The following is a 21,464-nucleotide window of genomic DNA, read 5'->3' on the forward strand; positions in this document are numbered from 1 at the left end:
AGGATGATAGAAAACGTGGCTTGTACAACAACAAACACGAGTCCAGATTTAACTTGATAGCCACAATAAGTCCTATCACATAGTCAAACCCATGTTTGACACTTGTTGCTGTGGTGTTGGCTCATTCACTGCACAGACTCCATGATTAATATAAAATCACATGTGAAGGAGCACACCTGGTTAGTTAACTTGTATTTGCCTACAGATGGGAGCAGAGTAGAACATGCAGATATAGGTGATGTAGGTAAAGGTAGTTAAATGTAGGAGTGTGCATAATGTAAGGTGGAAAGATCTATCAAAGCATTACAGATGTCCAATTATGAGCTATGATAGCAACTATGTTATGGAAACATATACAGACTGTGAAACAGTTGGCCCAGATGTCATTCAGCTATATAGGGTAAGGTCAGGGCCTATTATCGAAGATATCATGTTCAATAAGTGGATGATGCTCAAGGCATTATGTTTTCAGTTTGTGCGTCCGATTCTCCTGAACCTGATATCTCACAAACGCCATGAGAAATATGAAACGTTCACTTGGACCCAACGATAAACCAATTCGAATGTGGTGGTCAAAGGTCAAGGTTACTGAGCACTTCATGACTCAATTTAACACAAATGTGTAACATGATAAGGTGATAAAATGATGACATTTTATATCCAAATGGTCAAAGGGAGATTATGACCATATTTCCTGCAACCTAACTGGTTGGCAGAGGCATATCTGCCAGGCAGTAATTCTAGTTAATCTAGTTTTATATAATTAAAGTCACTGTGAAAAAAAAACCACATTTACCAGTAAGATGGGGCCATCATTCCCACTAACACCTTTTTAAATACTTGACCCTTTTGAAAAAAGCATCTGTTTTAATTAGAATACCTCAAATTTCTAACTAAAGTATCCTCTTCATGTTTCAAAGAGCAGTTATAAAACAAAATTGTGACAACAAGTTCCCAGCCTGTATCCTGTGACAGGGTTAAGCACCTCTACAAATTTCTAAATGTAAAACAAATCTCCTCATTCCTGCCTCTCAGTTATTAGTACACTGTATATTACAATACATTTAGATGCTGTCTTGCTCTGAAGGGAGCAGTCACTACAGACTGGAGGGAATTTAGTTTCTGTTTCTGTTTCTTCAGGCAGTTCTTTTGTACACTATACCACTATTATTATTACTACTACAACAACAAACAAAAAAAAGATATATTTTATATGTTTAGAACTTTATGTTTAGCGCTGGTTATAAACTACAAATTAATTCTGTATAAGGGAAACACTGTGTAGATCTTCGGGCCTCTACATCTCAGTACACAGTGTATTTGTCAGTGTACACTTTAGTACAGTTTATCCGTGTGGTAGTGAGGAATATAATATTTCCACTTGCACGTGGTTCTTTCCCACAACAAACAAAAATGTTATTTTCCCTTGAGAGTATCCGTCTCTAATCTGAAGGCAGCACATCTGACCCATGTTATTACCGACAAGCTAATCTGACAAAACTGAGACATCTGCAGTTTTCCTCACATGTCTTTAGGGAGAAGACATGCAACAGCAAAGCTTGTTATCTCCATGAGTCAGCTGTGACACTGACAAGGTTGTGAACGTAATATTTGTATTGTCTCGAAAATACTGCACATTACTGTTTCTGATGACCAACAGAAAGAGCAAACGATTCAACCTTTCACTCTGTGCTTCACATCGTACCTGACAGACTCTTGTGGACAAATGAAGCATCCCTGTTTCCATGGAGACAAAGGCAGCAGGTCAAAGGTCAGAAGACAACCAGACAAAAAGATCAGCGCAGATACATGAATTTGTGTCATTTATGGCCAGATTTGTGCATCTTTAGCATGAATCCCTGTAAAACATGATCCACACTCAGTTTATAGACCAGTACACGTTTACCATGGACGTCAGACTTTTATACATACAAGGATGTTCAGTCTGCTTTATTACACTGTTGCAAGCCACATGCTTAGGAGGTCAAAAAACGGGGTTGCACGAGTCATATTAATGTAAACAAACCAAGCATTATACTTTGATCATTATTTTTAACATGAAATGCACATATTTTTTTTTCAAAGTTGTACAAACCTGAATGGTGATTTTGAAGTAAACAAAAGCTCAGTATTAACTATGTACAGATGAACCCACTATTCACTATTCTTCTATTATCACTCTGGTACTGATGTGCTTTTTTGCTGGGCTTTAAATGTGTAAATGGATACTCTGGACATGCTTTGAAGAGGTATAACTTATGTTTATAATTTTCCAGTCGTCTGACGAGAGCATGGAAAACAGTCACAGTAATCTGTAGCGAGAGCTGCCACTTGTAAACAACGAGGGAGACAATCTCCCTCTTCTCATTATTCAAATAAAATGAGATGTGATAGCAGATGCAACTAAAAAAATGAAAACCATGAAAACAAATAACACGCTGCACTGTACTTTGTTTGTTCACAAACCCTGTATAGTGTATTTTTCACTATGCAGTTATTGCTTTAGGTTTCTTTTTGTCTTTCTGACGTTATCAAAAACCAATGTCAGACATGCTGAAATGTGTTTGTAACAAATGTAACGGAGAACTGTCCCTAAATCATTTTCTGAATCTATACCTGAATTAGAAATACCCATTATCAAAATACTAAAAAAAAGTAATAATACTGATCAAAATAAACTTTGAGTAATGACTCAGTGTGAATTTGTAAACTTTCAGAGATAAAATGCATGTTGTTGTTTTTTACTAGTGTCACAGAGCGCATATTAGCACACATACAACATCATGCACTTGAAAACGTGAAGAATGATACAAACATAGAGCACTTTTTCCTTCCACCACAAAGTTCAAACCAGTTTGAAAAAGACATCCAGTCAAACGGTGAATGTCAACGACCAAACACAGAGAGAGAAACTGTCACGAATGCTTTTCCAACTACAAGAAATACAACATTCAGCAAACACCTCTGAAACAGAAGGAGTAAAAGACTATATCTAATCATTTTGTACAATACCCAACAATACTTGTATTTACAGTGGGTGCACTTTAACACCTTTGACACCATCTTTTTTGTTTTTGTTGTTTTTGCACTTACAGATTGATGATAAACTGAGCAGACAGGGAAAGTTAACTCGACTTTCCTATCACCCTCTGATTGCCCTGGTTTGAAATGCAGAAATGCCACTCATGAAACGAAAAGGCACGGCTACATTTGATTGGTGTATGAGGTGGGCCCTCCCACCTGGCTGTACTCAGACGGCGGGCCGAGGTTTCCCTGGGTGTTAGAGCTCCCTGACTGGTCAAAGCTTCCCTGGTTGTAGGGCTGCTGGTCAAAGGTGCTGGCCTGTTTCTCAGACGGCCCGCCTGCCAACCTAGAAGCACCCTTGTGCCAACCGGTCTCCTTAAAGACAAACCAGATGTTTCCAGCCCATAGAACAAAGTTGAGAAACCCAAAAGCCTGAAGAGAAAGACAAGGAATAGCGATATGAAACATGGGCAGATTAGAAATTTTAGTCAACCTTACAGACTCATGTTCTTGTATGTCTGGATCTTTATTTTGATTCTTCTAGGCGCTATTTTACTCTTCTTAACAGATCATTCTCATATCATTCATAATTCATAAAATATGTAGCTTTTTTTGAGTTCATATTTCATTCATATCTGAAAATTGTAGCCTATTGTAATTCATTTACTCATTAATTCCCACTGTCTGGAACGCACATCCTGCAAACCTACCACTGAGGTGTTGAGTCCGGACCAGCGCGATCCGTGCACAGAGCCACACTTGTTGGTCTGGACTTTGCAGGCAGAGATGAGGAGCTGCACCTCATCAGGATCAGTGGCCACTTTCACATCAGACAGAGCTTTTGCCCAAGCAGAGGAACTGACCAGCCACATGAAGGAGAACACCACGGTCACTACGAAGTCCTGATGGTACCGACAAGAGATGAGACAAACAGTTCAGACATTAATAGAAATATGACAGAAACATTACTTTGGGGTTTGTTTTGTACAGATTTTTGATAATGTGGCTTTATATCTGGCATTATGATTCCTTTGGCAGTGTGGACACAAGATGTCAAACAGAAAGATAAAAGAATTTAATGGTAATGGTACAAAAAAGTCCCAGTTCAGTGGCCGCGATACTCACAATGAGCGGGGCTCGACTGTTTTCACGGTATTTGTTCTGGAAAAAGATGTAGACGATGGTGGCCATCAGGGAATACAGGAAGGCAAAGACGGCAATGGTGACGAAGAACTCTGCGGAAGATGAATAGTCTCCAATGAGGAAGACGCGCTCCCTCCTCATGCCCTCACACGCGGGTGCTTCAAACGACACCTGGTACAACCTGGCACACAAAGAGAAAGGTACAGGAGTTGCCAAAGTAGGCCCTGGTAACTGATGACACACTGGTTTATACAGTGGTTTATTGTTCTTATGTGGTTCAGCCTATGGGTTCAGCAAACTCTGACAACTGGAGGAAGGAAATTCAATAGTTGTAAAAGAACAATATTGCAATCATGTGGTTTGTGTGCGTTACAGGAATAAGATGTGATTCTGTGATATGTGCTGACCTAGCGTACTACCTGTAGCAGTTGGTAAAGATTGGTAAGCCATTATACTGTAGTCACAGGATGTTTGCAGATGATACCATTAGGTTGATAATTTAATTATTTACTTAACAGACTGCAGCTGAAAGGAATTACATCCACTGGAATTCAGTTCCCTAACTCAGATTCAGGGGATTGAATGAGTTTGAGTTTAAGAGTCACTTAGAGTCACAGTAAAAAACACATTTTCTTATTTATTCCTAAATGGTGTCTACCAATACAGATAGCTTAAGTTTTATCTGAGGTGGCTCTGGAATATCCGTTTTTGTGATTTCTGCATGTACCCCAACACAGTGAAGTGGGAATGTGATTTATTTTCCAGTGATCACAGCATTGACTAATTACTTCATGAGAACTGCTCGCTTTTAAAGAAATGCTCCCACACACACCCACACACATTATTTTTGAATTCATTAAGTTTCCTACACGGTGTCCCATGGTGGTACTGCGTTAGCATCAGAGTATACACAGGTTCATACTCCTGCCATCAGACTTCGAGACTATGAATGAACCCCACTCACCTGAAAGGATAAGCAAAGTCGATGCCGATGCTGAGGTTGCTGCTGCCCTTCTCCACGCAGTCCACGCTAACCCGCAGCTGCCCCGAGTAGCCCCCACATGTCGCGAAGGCAAAAATGGCAAAAAGCTGCACAAAGAAATAAAAGAGGAAAATCAGATGCCTGCTGTGGAGATGACCCTACAGTACAAACTGGTTTGAACTGAGGCAATAGATGACTTGATGAAAAGCACATTTGTATACATAATCCAGGCCAAACACCGTATTTGCATGTACACACAGTCACACACACAACCACTCGCGACAAGGCTTTCTCTCTCAGCCTCTCAGTATCTGCTTCAACATACTCTTACAAAGAGAACCACTGTGAGAACGACATGCTGCATCAACTCTGATCAAATTATCAGAGAACGGTGTCGGCTCTTGGCTTGGACATTTGCTGGCTTGTCAGTAGAGTAGACACTGAGTTGGCTGATCAGCATGGAGGAGATAGGGCCTAGAAAAGACTGGGAATGAGTTTGTTCTGTGGTTGCCACCTAGAGCATGAATCAGGAGACAGTGCTTTACTTTGCAGTACACTGATGTAGGAGCACAGTATTAATCCCACTGGTTTTTACTAGACACACTCATTTTTGCAATGGAGTCAGTTTCAGTTTTCTAAAAGCCTGAGAGAAAGTTTAGTTAAAGATATAGTCACTTTCTTGATGCTGCTTGCTGCATTTCACACTACTGTTTTTTAAACTTTGCATTCTGTTTAGAGACTTTAAGCCCATCTGAAATCTGCAATTTTACACAGATTATTACTATGCACTAGTGAGGTAACTGAAAGGATGTCTGAACTCCAGTAAAGATGGTGGAGTTGCTGTTCATGTGAACTGGTGTGATAACACAGGGCTTATGCTGATGAGTATGCAAATGTGGTTCTGAACAGACTTTACTGACACTGTCAATCAAGACAGGTAAAACCTAATAAACCAATCTAAACGTCTCTAAAGTGGATCATAGAGGATGTGTCCAACCATGGTAAATGTGCTCATTTGTTTTGCAGAACTTCAACACACAGATGAATGTGTCACAGTTGTGTTAATTGACTTTTGACCACTTGGGGGCAGCAGAACATGCTTTAAACACAACACTGGCATATCATCACCATATAAAGTTGTTATGGTGCGTTAACAGTTGCCTATTGACACATCCAGCAGTCACAGAGCAACATTAACATGTTTCTATCCACCTGACAAACATAAGCCCAGTATTCATTCTCCTTTTTCTTCCGTTTTGCTCTTCACCAACTGGCTCTTTAGTTGCTAAATGTTTGACCATGTTCACCAGGTAGCTGCTGACTTTCTGTCTCCTGTTCTGGACAGGATTGCTGAAAACATCAGTCTACTGCTGCCACAAACAACACAGATGAGAATGGTGGAGTGAACCCAAACAGTAAAGTTGCTGGCCCAGAAACCAAAACAATGAGCTGAAAGAGGCTAAAACACTTTGTATAGCTGGGGTGAACTGCAGAGTTCATTGATAATTCTCTGTGGGTTTGTCACTATGAGCAACACCTCACTTTGCACATGATAATTTGATCATCAAACATTAATATAAAAATCAACAAGTGCAGCTTTGATAAGTTATTAATTGACAAATACAATGACTTTAGAAGTATCAATTATTGCATGAAGAGTTTTACACGTCAAAAAACAAGAAAAAGGGATGAATTTCTACCACCAAGCCCCAGTAGAAAAACAGTGAGTATCAGCAGTCCCTGATCCATTCAAACACTTTGCTTACAGACATCTCCACAATTTCTCTGCTGTGAAGCCAATTCAACACCAACTCATAGCATTTTGGCCCCGTCAGCACAGGGTCTACAATAGCTGCAGTGAGTGTGTGGGCTGAGCTGAATTGGGATGAACAGAGTCTTAGAGTCTGGAGGAAGACATCCCTGCTTGTGCGCCCTCCACAGTCACCGGATGATGGCTTCACCACCACACGTGTTTCTGCTTGGACCGCAAATAATACATACTGAATGTCCCTACAGTGAAACTAGGGGGTGCAACAAATTGGCTGCAGCGAGGGTTAATTTGACCTGTAAATAGCATTTTAATGTTGTTTACAGGTACAGTATAAAGTAGTTGTAGTATAAAGTAGTATTATGTATAGGTACCACTGATAAGCATTGTAAATTATATTACATGATGGGAAAGATTAATGAAAGGAATCATGAATCCAATATATTATGGAAAGCAGAAGAAACAGCACCCTAACAAGAAGCTCAATACAGTTACAGTACAGTATATAGTATAGTTATAATGATAGAACACATTACTGACAGCAGACAAATGAAATGTGCATTCGCTCAAGTTGAACCTGATAACTCAGAAACATGGTGATTGCTCTCCCTCACACATCGGATGCTAATACAGTTGATTTAGTCTTCTTTATCAGGCTACGACAGCAGCACTGGATAACACAAACTAACAATAACAGAGAAGCAAGATAATCCTAAGAAGAAGATCACTATCAGAGTTAAAGACATCTACAGCTCCATGCAGCTCTCTCTCTCAAGGAGACGAATGGCCAGCCTCCCCCACTCCGCCTTTCAACTCCGGCTGTCAATTGGGAGCCAGGGACAGCCGTGCTGAGCCACCTGTAGGAGAAGAGGGGGAGGGCAGGGGGCGCACCAGCACGCACAACCCAACACCACGGCACGTAAAACACTAACCCTCATATGACAAGAGTGTCATAACACCATTCTTGCTGTCTCAACATTATGAGAAAAATGCATTTTTATTGTGTAAGTTAAAGTATATTAAACAATATACACTGTATGCTCTCATGTCCTACACATACAGTCCCTGCCACTGCTGTAATGAAATTAAGTTGCTGCCTCCAGCAACAATCTGGCCCAAAGAGACATCATTATGAAGCTGCATGCAGAGAAGTTTTGCCACGGCTTTGCTTGCCTCATGTGACAAACAGAAGAGGGATAATTAGCTCTTCTTGCTCCACTTTGCTCCAAAAGTCATAAGCAGTTTTAATGACATGAAGTGTTGAAGTTTTGTGTGTGCGACTGAAAAAAATTGACCCAAAATATACAGCTCCGTAGAGGCTACAGCTACTCTGCAGGTCCAGGGCTTCTGTCCGTACAGGTGTCTTTTGCTAAGAGTCAGAAGTAAGGCGTTTCCAGCTGGTTACAACCTCAGTGAGTTTCAGTAGTCAAGCTGAGATGGCTGAAATTGGCTCCCAGTGTGTACACAAGTATTATTAAATAAATATTCATTTAGACAAAGAATGCAGCATCAGCTGGAATAAATCTGTTTAATGATTATCCACTTGTTTAACTGCTTCACTTTCATTACAGAGAGCACAGCTAACCCTACACTACACCAAGATGAGATGTACATTTTTTTTAAATTATTATTTTAACTGCTGCATGCAAAGAGACTGAGACTGAGATTACTATAGCACAGTGAAGGGAGATGATATTGAGTTGAAATTAGATTTTCCTAACAACTGAGTTTTTTGAGAACTGATTGACAGTTTGATTGTAACGTGACAGCAGATAAATCCTGACCCACATGTACACAAACAAAGAGATTCCAGCACTTATGAAAAGGCATCATTGTCTATTATCCTAACTTTGCTGTAGCTCTTGTCTTCACATTTAGGCTAAGTATCTGTTATTCGCCACTGTTGAACATTGAAAACTGCTCACAGGGGCATAGTCGCACAATACTTGGTCATGCTTTGTGAGGCTAATCTGGGCCACAAAGGACTAAGCTCGATTTGGCTGCGTGGATGAGGTCAGCTCAGATCATTTGGTTGGCCACAAACAACCACCAGAAATGTGTTCATACGTCTACACACACACTTCACTAATTCAAATATGCAGCTAAAAGATCTGATAAATACTGTACATGCAGACTGTAGCACGTGCTTTTCTGAACAAACAAATGGTAGAGGACAAGTGACCAGAATAAATACTCCCTCCTAATTATCACAAACAGCCTCAGATAAACATCTATCTCCTTCCCTCTCCCCCCTCTCGCTCTCTCTCTCTCTGTATGTATATATACTCGCTCTCTCCTGCAGCTGCCTCCTCTCCCTGTGATTTTCGACTCGGGTTTAGCCCCTCTCATTTCTGGCTGGGCCCTTTGAACAGGAGAGCGTGGCATTGTGGAAGGAGGGTGGGTGCTAAGCCCCGCGCCCCCGTGTGTTTATCTGCCTCTCCCAGCTGGGCTCCTCAGGGAACAAGAGATAGAGAGGGAGAGAGGGAGGGAAAGCAAATGAGAGAGAGAGAGAGAGAGAGAGAGAAGCCAGGGTACAGGAATGAAAACTGTCTACTGTGCAAACAGAGCTCTGAAACATCTCCCTGTTTGCCCTCTTCTCCACTGACCTACATGGCATCGAGGAGCATAATGTGAAGATCATAATTTGCTTTCAAACCAGAGTAATAAATTTGCAGTTCAATCAAAGATAAACAAAAAAAGAAAGCAACTTATGATATTTCCTACAGATGATTTTAAATGAGTGGATGTGGAGAACAGTGTGAGGATTCAGTCTGAGGGGAACTTGATGCAGCACAGGCGAGGTCAGAGGCTCAAATGGATGAACACTGTGGAAGACGCCGGCTGAGGATTATGAAACTGATCCTCACGCCTCAGGCTCGACCACAAGCAGTCAGACCTACAGTCCAGTACAAACAGCCTCCACTGTGAAAAAACAGGGGTGTAGTGAATATGATGAAAGACACAATTGAGAAAGTGAAGTGGGCACAAAGAGGAGTGGTTTGAGGAGTGGTGCATGAGGAATATTTGGCTGTAAAATAAAAAAAAAATAACAAGAGAAAACAGAGGAGCTGCTTAAACAAGAGGACGTGATAAGAGCGGCAGAGGAAGCGATGGAGATCGCACCGAGTGGAGAGGTGAGAATCACGTTAAGTAGCAGACGAGCTAAAAGGTGCATTCACTGATGAGCTGCACTTGACATTTCTGCAAAACCTCACAGATGCTACTCATAGATACACACACACATACACACACATACACACACACACACACACACACACACACAACACACACACACACACACACACACCGTCCACCTGCTCTATTCAAGTAGATAGGAGTCGTTGTGGTGTCAAGTGGCTGCCTAAGGAGGAGGAAAATGCCTCAGATGTTCAGCCCCCCTCTCTGCCTGACAGGGAGGATATAAAATAAAAATCTAGGGCACTCTTTATGAAGATAGAAAGAAAGCGATAGATGAAACGGAGTGAGACAGAGATTGAGAATCAAAGTACTCTAAAAACTACTTGTGAGGTTTGAATAGGGAACAGATTTCAGGTATCAGAAAAGTAGACGTAAGACCTTTTTAAGATGCTACCTGAATTTAAGTAACAGAACATCTCTGATGAAAATTAACTTTTAACCTTGATGATGTCTTTTATATGATGCAAGACATATCATGAGCAAAATAAGCAGTCAACCCCATGACTACGTATTTCCACCTTTAACTCTAGTGAACCAAATTACAGTCTCATAAAAACAGATTCAGACAGCCAGAGTTTCATATGTCATATATCTAAGGAACCAATCCCGTCAACTTGCAGGGGATCTAGGATATAGTTGAAGTGAGTCAGACATTGCCATCACAGTGAAACAATGTCACAATTTGACTTAAAGAGAAATTCTGGTATTTTTCAACCAGGCATTTTCTCATAATTGTAGGTATTTTGACTAATGATATTGTTAACTTTGCACTTGCCACTTCCATTGAAGAGAAAAACATATTTTAGGACAAGCAGTGCAAGAGTTTCCAAGTAAACTTAATGCAGCTAAATTCAATATTTTTCATACACACAATGTATGAAATAACAATGTTAAAAAATGTGGTGATGTGAAAGGGGTCGCTTGTAGTGATGAACTGAATTATCATCTGAATCTGTAGCTGCCCTTGGCCACAAACAGACAGTAGCAACAAGCTAAAGAGCCAGATATTTACATCAAAGGTTGGTAGTGACCAAAAAACAGAGCTCAAAGAGATTGAATATTGGAGTGACATTCATCAAGTGGGCAGAAAATCGACTCTGAATGAATACTAATGTTGCTCCATAACCACTGGATGTGTAAATAAGCAGCTGTTTACTAGCAAGTTTGTCATCGACATAAAAGGTGATGATACATCAGTGTTGGGTTCACAAATAGTTTACGCTGCTCCTAAGTGGCCAAAAAAACCCAAAAAAACTGTTACTGCATCTTTCGAAAATAATTTTTCATAATTTGTTAACACTTGTCTCCGTGTCAAACCAAAGGTAAATGTAGAAATGAGCCCCCTAGCTTATGTAGCTAACTGCACAATTATTATCACACCTGTCTGGTGACTTTGGCTTTATAATGATAGTTCAGACTGCCTGTCTACAGTATGTTTTATGTTTATTTTTTCCAAATCTTTATGAGGTAGTTTGCAACCACAAAGTTAACATGACCTACAGTCAGAATGGCAACAATTATGAGGCTCATTTAAAAGCACATGGATCTGACGGCCTAATAATGGATTCAAAAATGCCCCTAATGTGGAACCTGAATGTACAGTTAACAGTACATCTCCAACCTGTTTGCATTTGTCATGTGTATTAATGCCTTTGTATTCATACAGTGTTTCCATCCTTTTATATCTCCATGTTTGGGTGTGCATGGCTGAATGTGTGCCTAGGAGTGTGTGTACCCTCTCTGAGCATGTGTGTGTTTGAGAGTTTAAAGACCTAGATGTTAGCATGCAATGTGTGTGTGTGAACATAGAGTAAAAATATCTCACTCTCTCCACTCAGGCAGAAGCATTAGCCACACCTGCAGTGTAGTTTTGGCAGATTTCTCCACAATATTCATGATGAACATTTGCGCAGGGGAATAAGCACACCCCCCAAAATACACACACATAGGCCTATACACACGCACGCACGCAGACACACACACACTCTCACTTGCTGTAGCGGCTGTGGTCTGCCAGTGCACAAACATGAGCAATTTTATGCCGGCTAGTTTTACACACTAAACAAAACAGCAAATGCACAACATCAGAAATAGAAGCAGTGGTGTGAGCACTCAGATGAACATCTGAACTGAACTTTGACACACTAGTGATGCAGGGTAACACGCTAACAGACTGGTGTTGAGATATGGAACTAAAAGCTCATGTAATATGTAGTTTTTGTGTTTTTCATTCACTTAAATTCGTAAAGAGTTAGAAAACTTTCATTTTCAATTAACAGTGAATAAATGCATAAGCAAATGTATTACAGTACACCCTCACTTTTTCCTACCCATCAAACAGATGTGGTTATACTTCAGTGATATGGACCATAGCTCATGTCAGCTGATTAGTCAGAAAAAACCCAACTACTTCACCGTCTACAGAACAAGTTACACAAAGAGGTGACATCCACAAGCCTTCATGTGAAAGCTGTCTGATCTTCGCTTCGGTGGCAGCACCACACAACAAAATCAGCAGCTCATTTAGCAGCGGCTAATCCTTCCCTGCACAGGGAGCGCTTTGTGCCCTGTACAGCTCACATTCATATTTCTCTCTGTCTCTCCGCGCTCCCTCTGTAAGCTTGACCGACCACAAGCAAGCAGAAAATCTCCATTTATTTTTGTAACAGTGTTCCTTCTTGCTGCTCCTCTTCTCCCCACAGGGTTTCCATGGTTACTTAATCAGGTGACCTATGTGGAACCCGACCCCTGTGCCCGTCAGTGACAGTCACTGCACTAATAACGCTGGGGGCACCCGATGGAAATGTAATACAAACCCATTGTATGAGCGCTTATTTGTATGTTTCTGTATGGTGGTGGGTTTACATATGGAAAGATGAAATTTCCTCTCGAGAATCTGGAGAAAATCATCCAAATTCATGTTAGATCCTATCTCAGCTCTGAAAGTGACTATTCGAGTTCCACTAGTGTAGTGTTAAGTGTGAACGATGAGGAGCGATGATGCTTTGGTGTTAGGGAACAAATAGAGAAGTCACGTCCAGACCGGCCTCTGTTCCACTACCTTCTGTAACTCAATGCAATCTCTCATTTAGCATTTCTTTCATCGGTCTTGTCTGTCGAGCCATGGCGTTTAGCCAAATGTCTGGGGCTTGTGGGAAATGGTGTTTATTAAAGACTTAAATATCAATCAAACACAAAAACAATATTGTTCTTCAAAAAAACAGACGTTGTTATCTAAACATATGAAGCGAGCCAATCAACATGCTGCTGAAAAAGGCAACAGTTGACCAATCAGAGTTTATTAAGCAGGATAGTCATGAAAAACAGCAACAGGTCGTTGTGGATGACCAAGTAGTTGTTAGTCGACTTATAGAAACAAACCCTTGTAAATTAAAATATTTTTTAAATCAGTGGCTGTGTCCGAAATCACTCACTATTCCCTATATAGTCCATTATATAGTGAGTTTGACATTTTGTAATGCTGTCCGAATGTATAGTGAAATTATTATACCTTATATAGTGGACTCATAGCATCAACTGCAAATCATGTTGGTGGGACAGATACTGTATGCCATATGCTACTGAGTGCAAAATAAATAACCATCCCACCCAAGGAAGCTGTGTTGTTTTTTCTCACCTTTACTTTTGTGAAAATGTTTTCAGCACTCGATTTCTACTTCAGGTTTAATCTCAGTCAATTATAATAATCTTTGTGTGTAATAATATAAATACAGTGTGTCTTTGTGACATTTCTATATGCTCTTGTGCACATACTGTCTCGACACCTGTGCTCTTCTGTGGACTATGTGTGTGGGATGTCTTGTTTGAACAGACAAGTCCTACAGGAGAAGACAGGCTAACCTTTCTCTGTCTGAGTCACAGATGGCGGACCAGCATCTCAGGGTTGAGAGGGAGACAGAGGTCCAGCTCTGACCGGATGGGTGAAGAAAGGCCACGTCACATCCAGGAGCTCATCGGCTACCACAACCCACAGAACCCAAAAACTTATTTTAAGATCACACCACTACAGGAAATGATGAGGTTATAGATACCTTGACATGATGGACCAATTTTTATGTAATGTATTGTTCTTTTAATTTGAGAGCTTTATCAGGACATTAATTAAAGTGAAACAAGAACTCTGAATGCTGTGGGGTCCAAGCTACTTCATATACAATGTGATTAGGTCAATTCAGTGACTCTAACAGCTGGCATAACCTAGTGACTTTGTGATTAGAGTATGATCTCATCTGTGGAGGGGAAAAGTGTGTGTGTGTGTGTGTGTGTGTGTGTGAGAGAGAGAGAGAGAGAGAGAGAGAGAGAGAGAGAGAGAGAGAGAGAGAGAGAGAGAGAGAGAGAGAGACCGATAGTCCAAAACCCAAAGGTGGAAAAAGTTAGTATTGAGCGATGACTGAGCAAACACCCCACTCATGTACGAACAGCTGGCCAATCATGGGCGCTGACCCCTCTAAGCCAATGTTGGAAAGGTGTGTACGTGTGTGTGTGGGAGGGGGAAGGGGTTCTGACACTATCCAACCACCAAACAAGCAGTTTGGATGATAGTAAAGTCAGTAAAGTTCCCATGTTGCATGTTATTGTACTGAGCCAGACGTTAATTACAGATTTAAAAATCATTCTTTAAAATTATTTTAAAAAATTAATTAAAGAAAAATTTCAAATATCAACATACACTCACCAACAAAAGCATCCAATTCTGTACAAGTGGATTGTTTTGCAGATGTTTTGCAGAGTTGATAGAGGAGGGAACATCAGACATCAAAGTTTTAATGATATCAGACATCAGAGAATATCAAGATCCGTAGATTATATTGACTGATGGGATGACAGATGTCACCAGCTGCAGAGCATGTTGTGAGTTTTGAAAAAGTTTCCATTTTCTTCCAAACAATATCAGACAGAGAGGTGAAATACCTTCTGATACTGATTTACTGTGTATCTGGCTCTGCTTCACCTGCCTGACCCAAGCGGACTTCATGACACTAAGATATTTGTTTTAAATGGATAGGCCAAGCTTGACGGCATCTTTTGAAGCATTTAAGAAGTGTCATTTTTTCTCCCAGTGCTGAAAAACAGATCTTTGACGTGTCAAGTCTCTTGCGATATCTGTCAGCAGCTGTCACCAATCTCCCTGCATCTCCCTCCTTTCATATTTGCTTTTCCTTTGGTGTGTGTGTGTGTGTGTGTGTGTGTGTGTGTGTGCTTATTCCCCTGCGTAAATGTTCATCGTGAATATTGTGCAGAAATGTGTCAAAACGTACATGATAACACGAGGTCAATGAAGAAATAACACAAAATGTGACAGATAAAATCGTGTAGGAAGAGAGAGAGAGAGAGAGAGAGAGAGAGAGAGAGAGAGAGAGAGAGAAGATTTTCAAGATTTCCAAAGAAGAGATACATCTAATTTTGCCAATCCCACAGCATTCACAAGTGTTTTACTCACGTGAGCCTTTGTTGTATTTGCAAAACATATACAGAGCAATTCTGGCCTGTCTCACTCAGTTTTGCAATAGTATTCCTCAGGGGTTAAACGCCTAACACCTATTTGCTTTGTAATATAGAAAATGTCTGCATTAATCAGAGAAACATTTTTGATTTCACACTTTCTTAAGTTTGACAGCTTTGACTACAAAGTAATTTGCCATGGACACGTACAGCAGTAATATAACATGCAAACAGCGTCTAATTTTTCTTGTTTACCAGTTTGACCTTTCTTGTTAAGTTTGAAGTTACATTTAAAAAAAACGTATGTGAATCCTGATGTATTCTCTACAGCTTAAGTATGTGTAAAGCTTTGTAAAGAGAACAAATGTCACTAGGGCTGCAACTAACAATTGTTTATGTAATATCAATGAATCTATTATTTTTTTGATTCATTAACCACTGAATTTGTAAACTGTAAGAAAATATTAGAAAATGTGTTTTCTCTGACCATCAGGACAAAAGCCAGAAATATTCAGTTTACTAAGCTATAAATAACTACAAGTCAGAGATCCAGTTTAGATCTGTGATCAGTTGTTTCTGTCTGAGGAAAGCAGCTACTTAATTCATCATCATGAACATTAATTAAGATAGCTTTATTAATTTTCACCACCTGTGGCTCTGACCTGAAAATGACATGAGCAGCAGAGGACATGAAATTTTTATTGTTGACTGATTGTTCAAAGACACTGAAATCACGGCTAATGAACTCAAAATACTGATTTAATCTGTGTGAAAAGTTAAACTACAATTTAATATTCTCTTGAAATTTACCGTGCTATAATCAGCTGATCGTCTCTCTAGAGAAGAGGTGCCACTCTGTTGAACGACTGTTCACTGGCTGTCGTAGAGTGATTGAACAAAGGGATGTGTCTTTTCACTCACAAACAATCTTTGGGAGAGTACAGCGAGTGGCTTGGAGAGATCATATTAACCAACAGACTGAAGTGTCAGTGAAGCTATTACTGAATTTACTTTAATTAGCTACAGCTGATATAATCTACCGACAGCGACATTTTAACTGGAGATTTGTTAGCGTCAGTTATCTTTACAAATCCAACCAGAAACTGGATCCAAACTATAGGAACCCAACCTTCAACCAACACAGAGGTTTAACTTTAGCATTCACATGCACTTCAAATTTACTTATTTTTTTACTTTTATCTTTGCATGAATGAAAACCTCGACAAGCATAGCAACAATAACTAAGGGAAACCAATCCTCTATTGTGGCATAGCTCTATCTGGCACACACACACAAACAAACACACCCGAGGCAAACTAAAGCTGCGTACAGTAAGGTGCTGAGGATGACATCATAAGACAGTGGGTCAGTTGTGGGTTTTTAATGAGAGGAGGACCCTTACTCATAAATGAGACTCACGATGGGACTCATATTTTGTGACTCACCAGCCTGAGTATTGCTACAGTACAGGAGGCCACTGAGTTGATACAGTACTTGTAAATCTGCAGTGTGTGAGATGATACAACAGCCATGGCCGCGCTTCAGCGCATAACAAATGCATGTATATTATTTGCATCATGTGCTCAATCAACTGTACAATTTTGCTCTCTTTCTCCTTCCATCTCTCTCTCAAACACACACACATACACACACACACACACACACACACACACACACACACACACACACACACACACACACACACAAACGTGCACACACATGCAGTGAAGAGTTTGGGCACATCTCAAAGGACAGCTTCTGCATGAGTTGGTCCATGGTGGAGAGGAGGGGACCTTACAGCTGTTTGGAGCAGAATATGCCAACCACTGACAGTGTGCCAAACAGGCCAAGAGCTGATTGCGTACACACACACACACACACACACACACACACACCCTCCATATACCCTCCCACCTACTAGTCTATGGCAACATCTTGGCTAATGTTAAAACAACCTTTAAACAACCTTATGTTTGTCCACATGACCAATCAGCCATACAGTCAAGGGTTCAATGTGATTAGCAAAGTAAATGTCAATCTCTGCCTGAACAAAAGCCTTTAATGCCTGGAGGCATGTAAACAAAGCAAACTGACAGACATGTGTTTTTGCTGGTGCTGTAATGTGCAAAGAAATTCACTGCAGGGCAGGCCTTAAGATATTGTTATAAACACTGAAAACATTGTATTGTGGTTGTACAGGCTCTTCACAAGTGACTGCCATGTCAGTCTTAGGTCAGCTGCACGTATTTGCAGGCTGCGAGGAGGCCGCTGTTTGAATGATGGTCTAAAAATAAACAGTGGCCACATTTAAACTTAAGGTTCATATATACATATACAATACAGGGCTGCATGAGGCCAGTGGTCAAGATCTAAATTACATAATTACATCACACTGAATATGCATGCATAAAGACACACATGTAAATCTTTCTTCATGGCCATTGTTGTGCAGGAAAACGTGTTGGTCAGCTAGAGGAATATCAGGTGGTTTCAGTGGCAGCTACATGTGATTATACTCAGCTCATCACTTCTGTATCCTCCAGTGTCTGACGCTGCAGTTTGAGAGGCATCATGTCCCAGCTGAATGTCACTTTTTGATGGGGGACAGCGGGAGACCGTCCCTGCAGGCCCCTCACTCCTCACATTCAACAGGGACCTCAGACTGGAACATGTTAAGCTTGCACATTTTTGGGCTATTTGGTTATTTTGGTTTATTTTGTTTTCTTTTTAAATGTATGGTTATATTCGTCTGTTCCCTTTTTAGAAAAAAAATATTTATACTGTGACCCATTGCTTCAGGATCGATCCCTGTTTCTTTTCTCTTGATTTGTTTGTAAAGTAGCTCCATGAATAGGAAGAGGAGAATCTTAGCTGTGAACTTTTAATGCCAGGACTCCTTGTGGTAAAATAAAATACTCTGATGAGTAAAAAAAAAAACAGTCCTAATTCTCCAGTGTACTTTGAAAATTTACATCAGATGCTGCATCTGTACCTGTCAGAGTCTCCTGAGGTTTCCCCAACAGTCAGAGCTTGAGTCAACACTAATGTGGTGCTAAATGAGGGCAAATAGTGTCATTACATTATTTAGATTCTAGATAGATGCAGAAAAATTGAGAGATCTTTCTCCTGTCTGCTATCAGAGAGGAATAGCCTGACCACAGCTGTGCCACTGTAGGTGCTGCAGAATAAATCAGAATAGCTGGGTCATAATTTGAATTGTTTGCATTTTTATGAGCCCGCTGAGCAGCAGAGACATTGGAAACTAAGATGCGGGCGCAAGGAGAAGAAAAAAAAAAAAACGCGGAAAGGAAAAGGTCACATTTATAACAGTGGCATGAAGCTGCGGAGGTTGCCTGTGTGTGTGTGTGTGTGTGTGTGTGTGTGTGTGTGTGTGTGTGTGTGTGTGTGTGAAATGAATTGTAGCTTGAGTAAGATCATGTATGATTACATCTTAGGGAGCTCTACCAGAGGATTGGTGGATCAATACGTCACTGCATGTCACAGAACGCTGTGCAGTCATGCTCACACATTCACACATGATGCCCTCCACCATCACACACACACACGCAACATGAAGACACACAGAGGGAGCTATGACAGAGTGTTATCTTCATCATACAGATGGTGCTTTGGATCATCTGCTTGTTCTTCACAGTGAACATGGTCACACACACAAACAGCCAAAACAGATGCACTCGGGAGCTCACCTCACTGATAGACATCTGCCCTATCTCAGCTGAAACCTTACATGTCTGATGAAATTAAGTTTGAGTGAGCTTCACTCCGTTCGCATGTAAAAAAAAAAAAAAGAGCTTTTTATTAGAATTTTCTGCAGCGGAGACTGCTGCTTGAGGATCCTCTGCACATTTGATGGCATTTATGAAAGTGAGAGAGACAAGCTCACGCACATGCGCACGCACGCACGTACACACACACATACACACACACACACACACACATGCACGCAAGCTGAATCCCCCATGGCTACAGTAATTTCTCTAAACTCACATCAAAGAAAATCACTTATCTCTTTTTGCCTCGAGGCTTCTCTGCACTGTACAATAAACACCAGAGTCTACAAACGGCACCCAGACAGAGAGAGGTAGTAAAGCTTTGATTCAGTCAGAGCTAGGACGACCCGTTCTTATTGTTGACTCCCGGTATGTCATTTCACTTGGGGTAACGTGGGGCATTTTTGTGGACTGACGCAAAAACGCACAGGTTTGGCCCCAACGCATCCAAAATGCGCATTGATTGAAAAAGCTTCATAGCGGTTTCCAGTGTCATCTAGTTCCCACGGAGCTGTAAATCCTTACATAAACTTGAGCCATTTAGTCACGGTGTAACGGATCACAGTCAAGCTGATTGCGGGTAAGGTCCCTCGCCGAGTGGAAGTAACACAAACACCATCATTAAGGCGCAAAACCCAAAGGATGTAAAAAAAAAAAAATAAAAAAAAAACTTTTAGTTTTCAGTGTAGGAATACTATCACCACACACACACATGCACGCACACACACACAAACACACACACAAACACACACACAAACACACACACACACACACACACACACACACACACATCACATCCTATATTATATAATTCATTGATGTAGCCTATTTACACTGCACGGTGAAGTTACTGCATGAAAAAACACATCAAAGTTCCAACTCACCCATTCCAAAACACGGATAAATCCCAGAGGTAATTTTAGCACTTGAAATGTCCCCCCAGAAGCGAGCTGCAAAAAGCACACAGGGAGGATAAAAGCATTCTCATTTCTGTCATCAATTAACGACACACTGGCCAATTGAGCTCATAACTTCTAACATCTCTGAGTCATAATCATCTCTCCTCTCCTTCAGTTACGCACCTGATTGGCGGTGTCCATTTCAGCAGGAGGCTACTTTCTGTTCCTTACTTGTTTGATGGGATGGAAACAATTTGAAACCACAAGCCAAGACCCGATTGATGTGTCTGTCGCGCGTTAACAGTCAGGGGCTCTCGGCTCTGAGTCCGACTCCGACCGGAAAAAGCCGAACACTCTTGGTTTTATGTCCCCCCCCCCCCCCCCCCCCCCCCCCCCCCAAGAGCGTTAGACTTTGCCATGGAGACAGGCAGGGATTGGCCTCAGCAAGGAGGAGTGACGCCTTCATTTTTTCCCATTGGCGGGAACAGATTTGTTATTTTATCTATAGAGCATGTCGTTTTAAAATTTCTTTTTATTTTGAAATCTGTTAAAGTAAATTATTTCTCAAGTCAAGAGCAGCTCAGGAAAAAATGCATTCATATTATTTTAAGTAAATTTGACTGCTGTGGGTTACTGTAGCTGCAGTGAAAGGGGATCCATATATTATAAAAATAATAATCTTATTGTATGTTTTATAATAATATATATGAAAAATAACCTTCCGTATCCTGATAAACTTCACTTAATTAGACTTGATTGACCAAATGGACAAAAATAATGTCGCAAAATCTCACATCTCTATAAGACAAGTCCTGTTAACGCTGAGAAAACAAACTTAAAGTGTCATTTAGGCTTTGATGTAGAAGTTTGGCATTTTGCTAAATATACTTTTTCACTTTTATGTCAAGAGTGAGATGAGAAAATCCTTGTTTTAGCTCTGTACTTGACACAAGAGATTCAATGTTTTCATCTACGTCTCAACAAGAATGGTTCCAAAAATGTCAAACTATTGTGTGTAGACTGACAGGTCCACTTGTTACCTACCAAACTTTGGAGCAGTTAAATAAGTAACAGCATCTGCCCCACTGGAAACATGACTCACAGAGTGGAGACTAACATTTATACAATCTTTGATAACCAGGAACAAGCCAAGGCTCCACTCATGCACACACACACACACACACACACACACGCAC

At 40.7% G+C, this 21,464-nt stretch overlaps 1 protein-coding gene across 1 annotated transcript; it reads right to left on the reverse strand.

The window, feature by feature from the left end:
* Positions 1–1,929: 1,929 nt before the first annotated feature.
* Positions 1,930–20,590, reverse strand: synpra (synaptoporin a). The gene is made up of 6 exons (XM_056392233.1): positions 20,452–20,590; positions 20,254–20,319; positions 5,132–5,256; positions 4,150–4,348; positions 3,735–3,926; positions 1,930–3,456 (listed from the first exon to the last, which is right to left on the reverse strand). The coding sequence occupies exons 1-6, from the start codon at positions 20,467–20,469 to the stop codon at positions 3,205–3,207; spliced, it is 852 nt and encodes a 283-aa protein (XP_056248208.1). The 5' UTR covers positions 20,470–20,590; the 3' UTR covers positions 1,930–3,204.
* Positions 20,591–21,464: the final 874 nt, after the last annotated feature.

This window comes from Seriola aureovittata, chromosome 2, assembly GCF_021018895.1.
Source record: "Seriola aureovittata isolate HTS-2021-v1 ecotype China chromosome 2, ASM2101889v1, whole genome shotgun sequence".
Lineage (NCBI taxonomy): Eukaryota > Metazoa > Chordata > Actinopteri > Carangiformes > Carangidae > Seriola > Seriola aureovittata.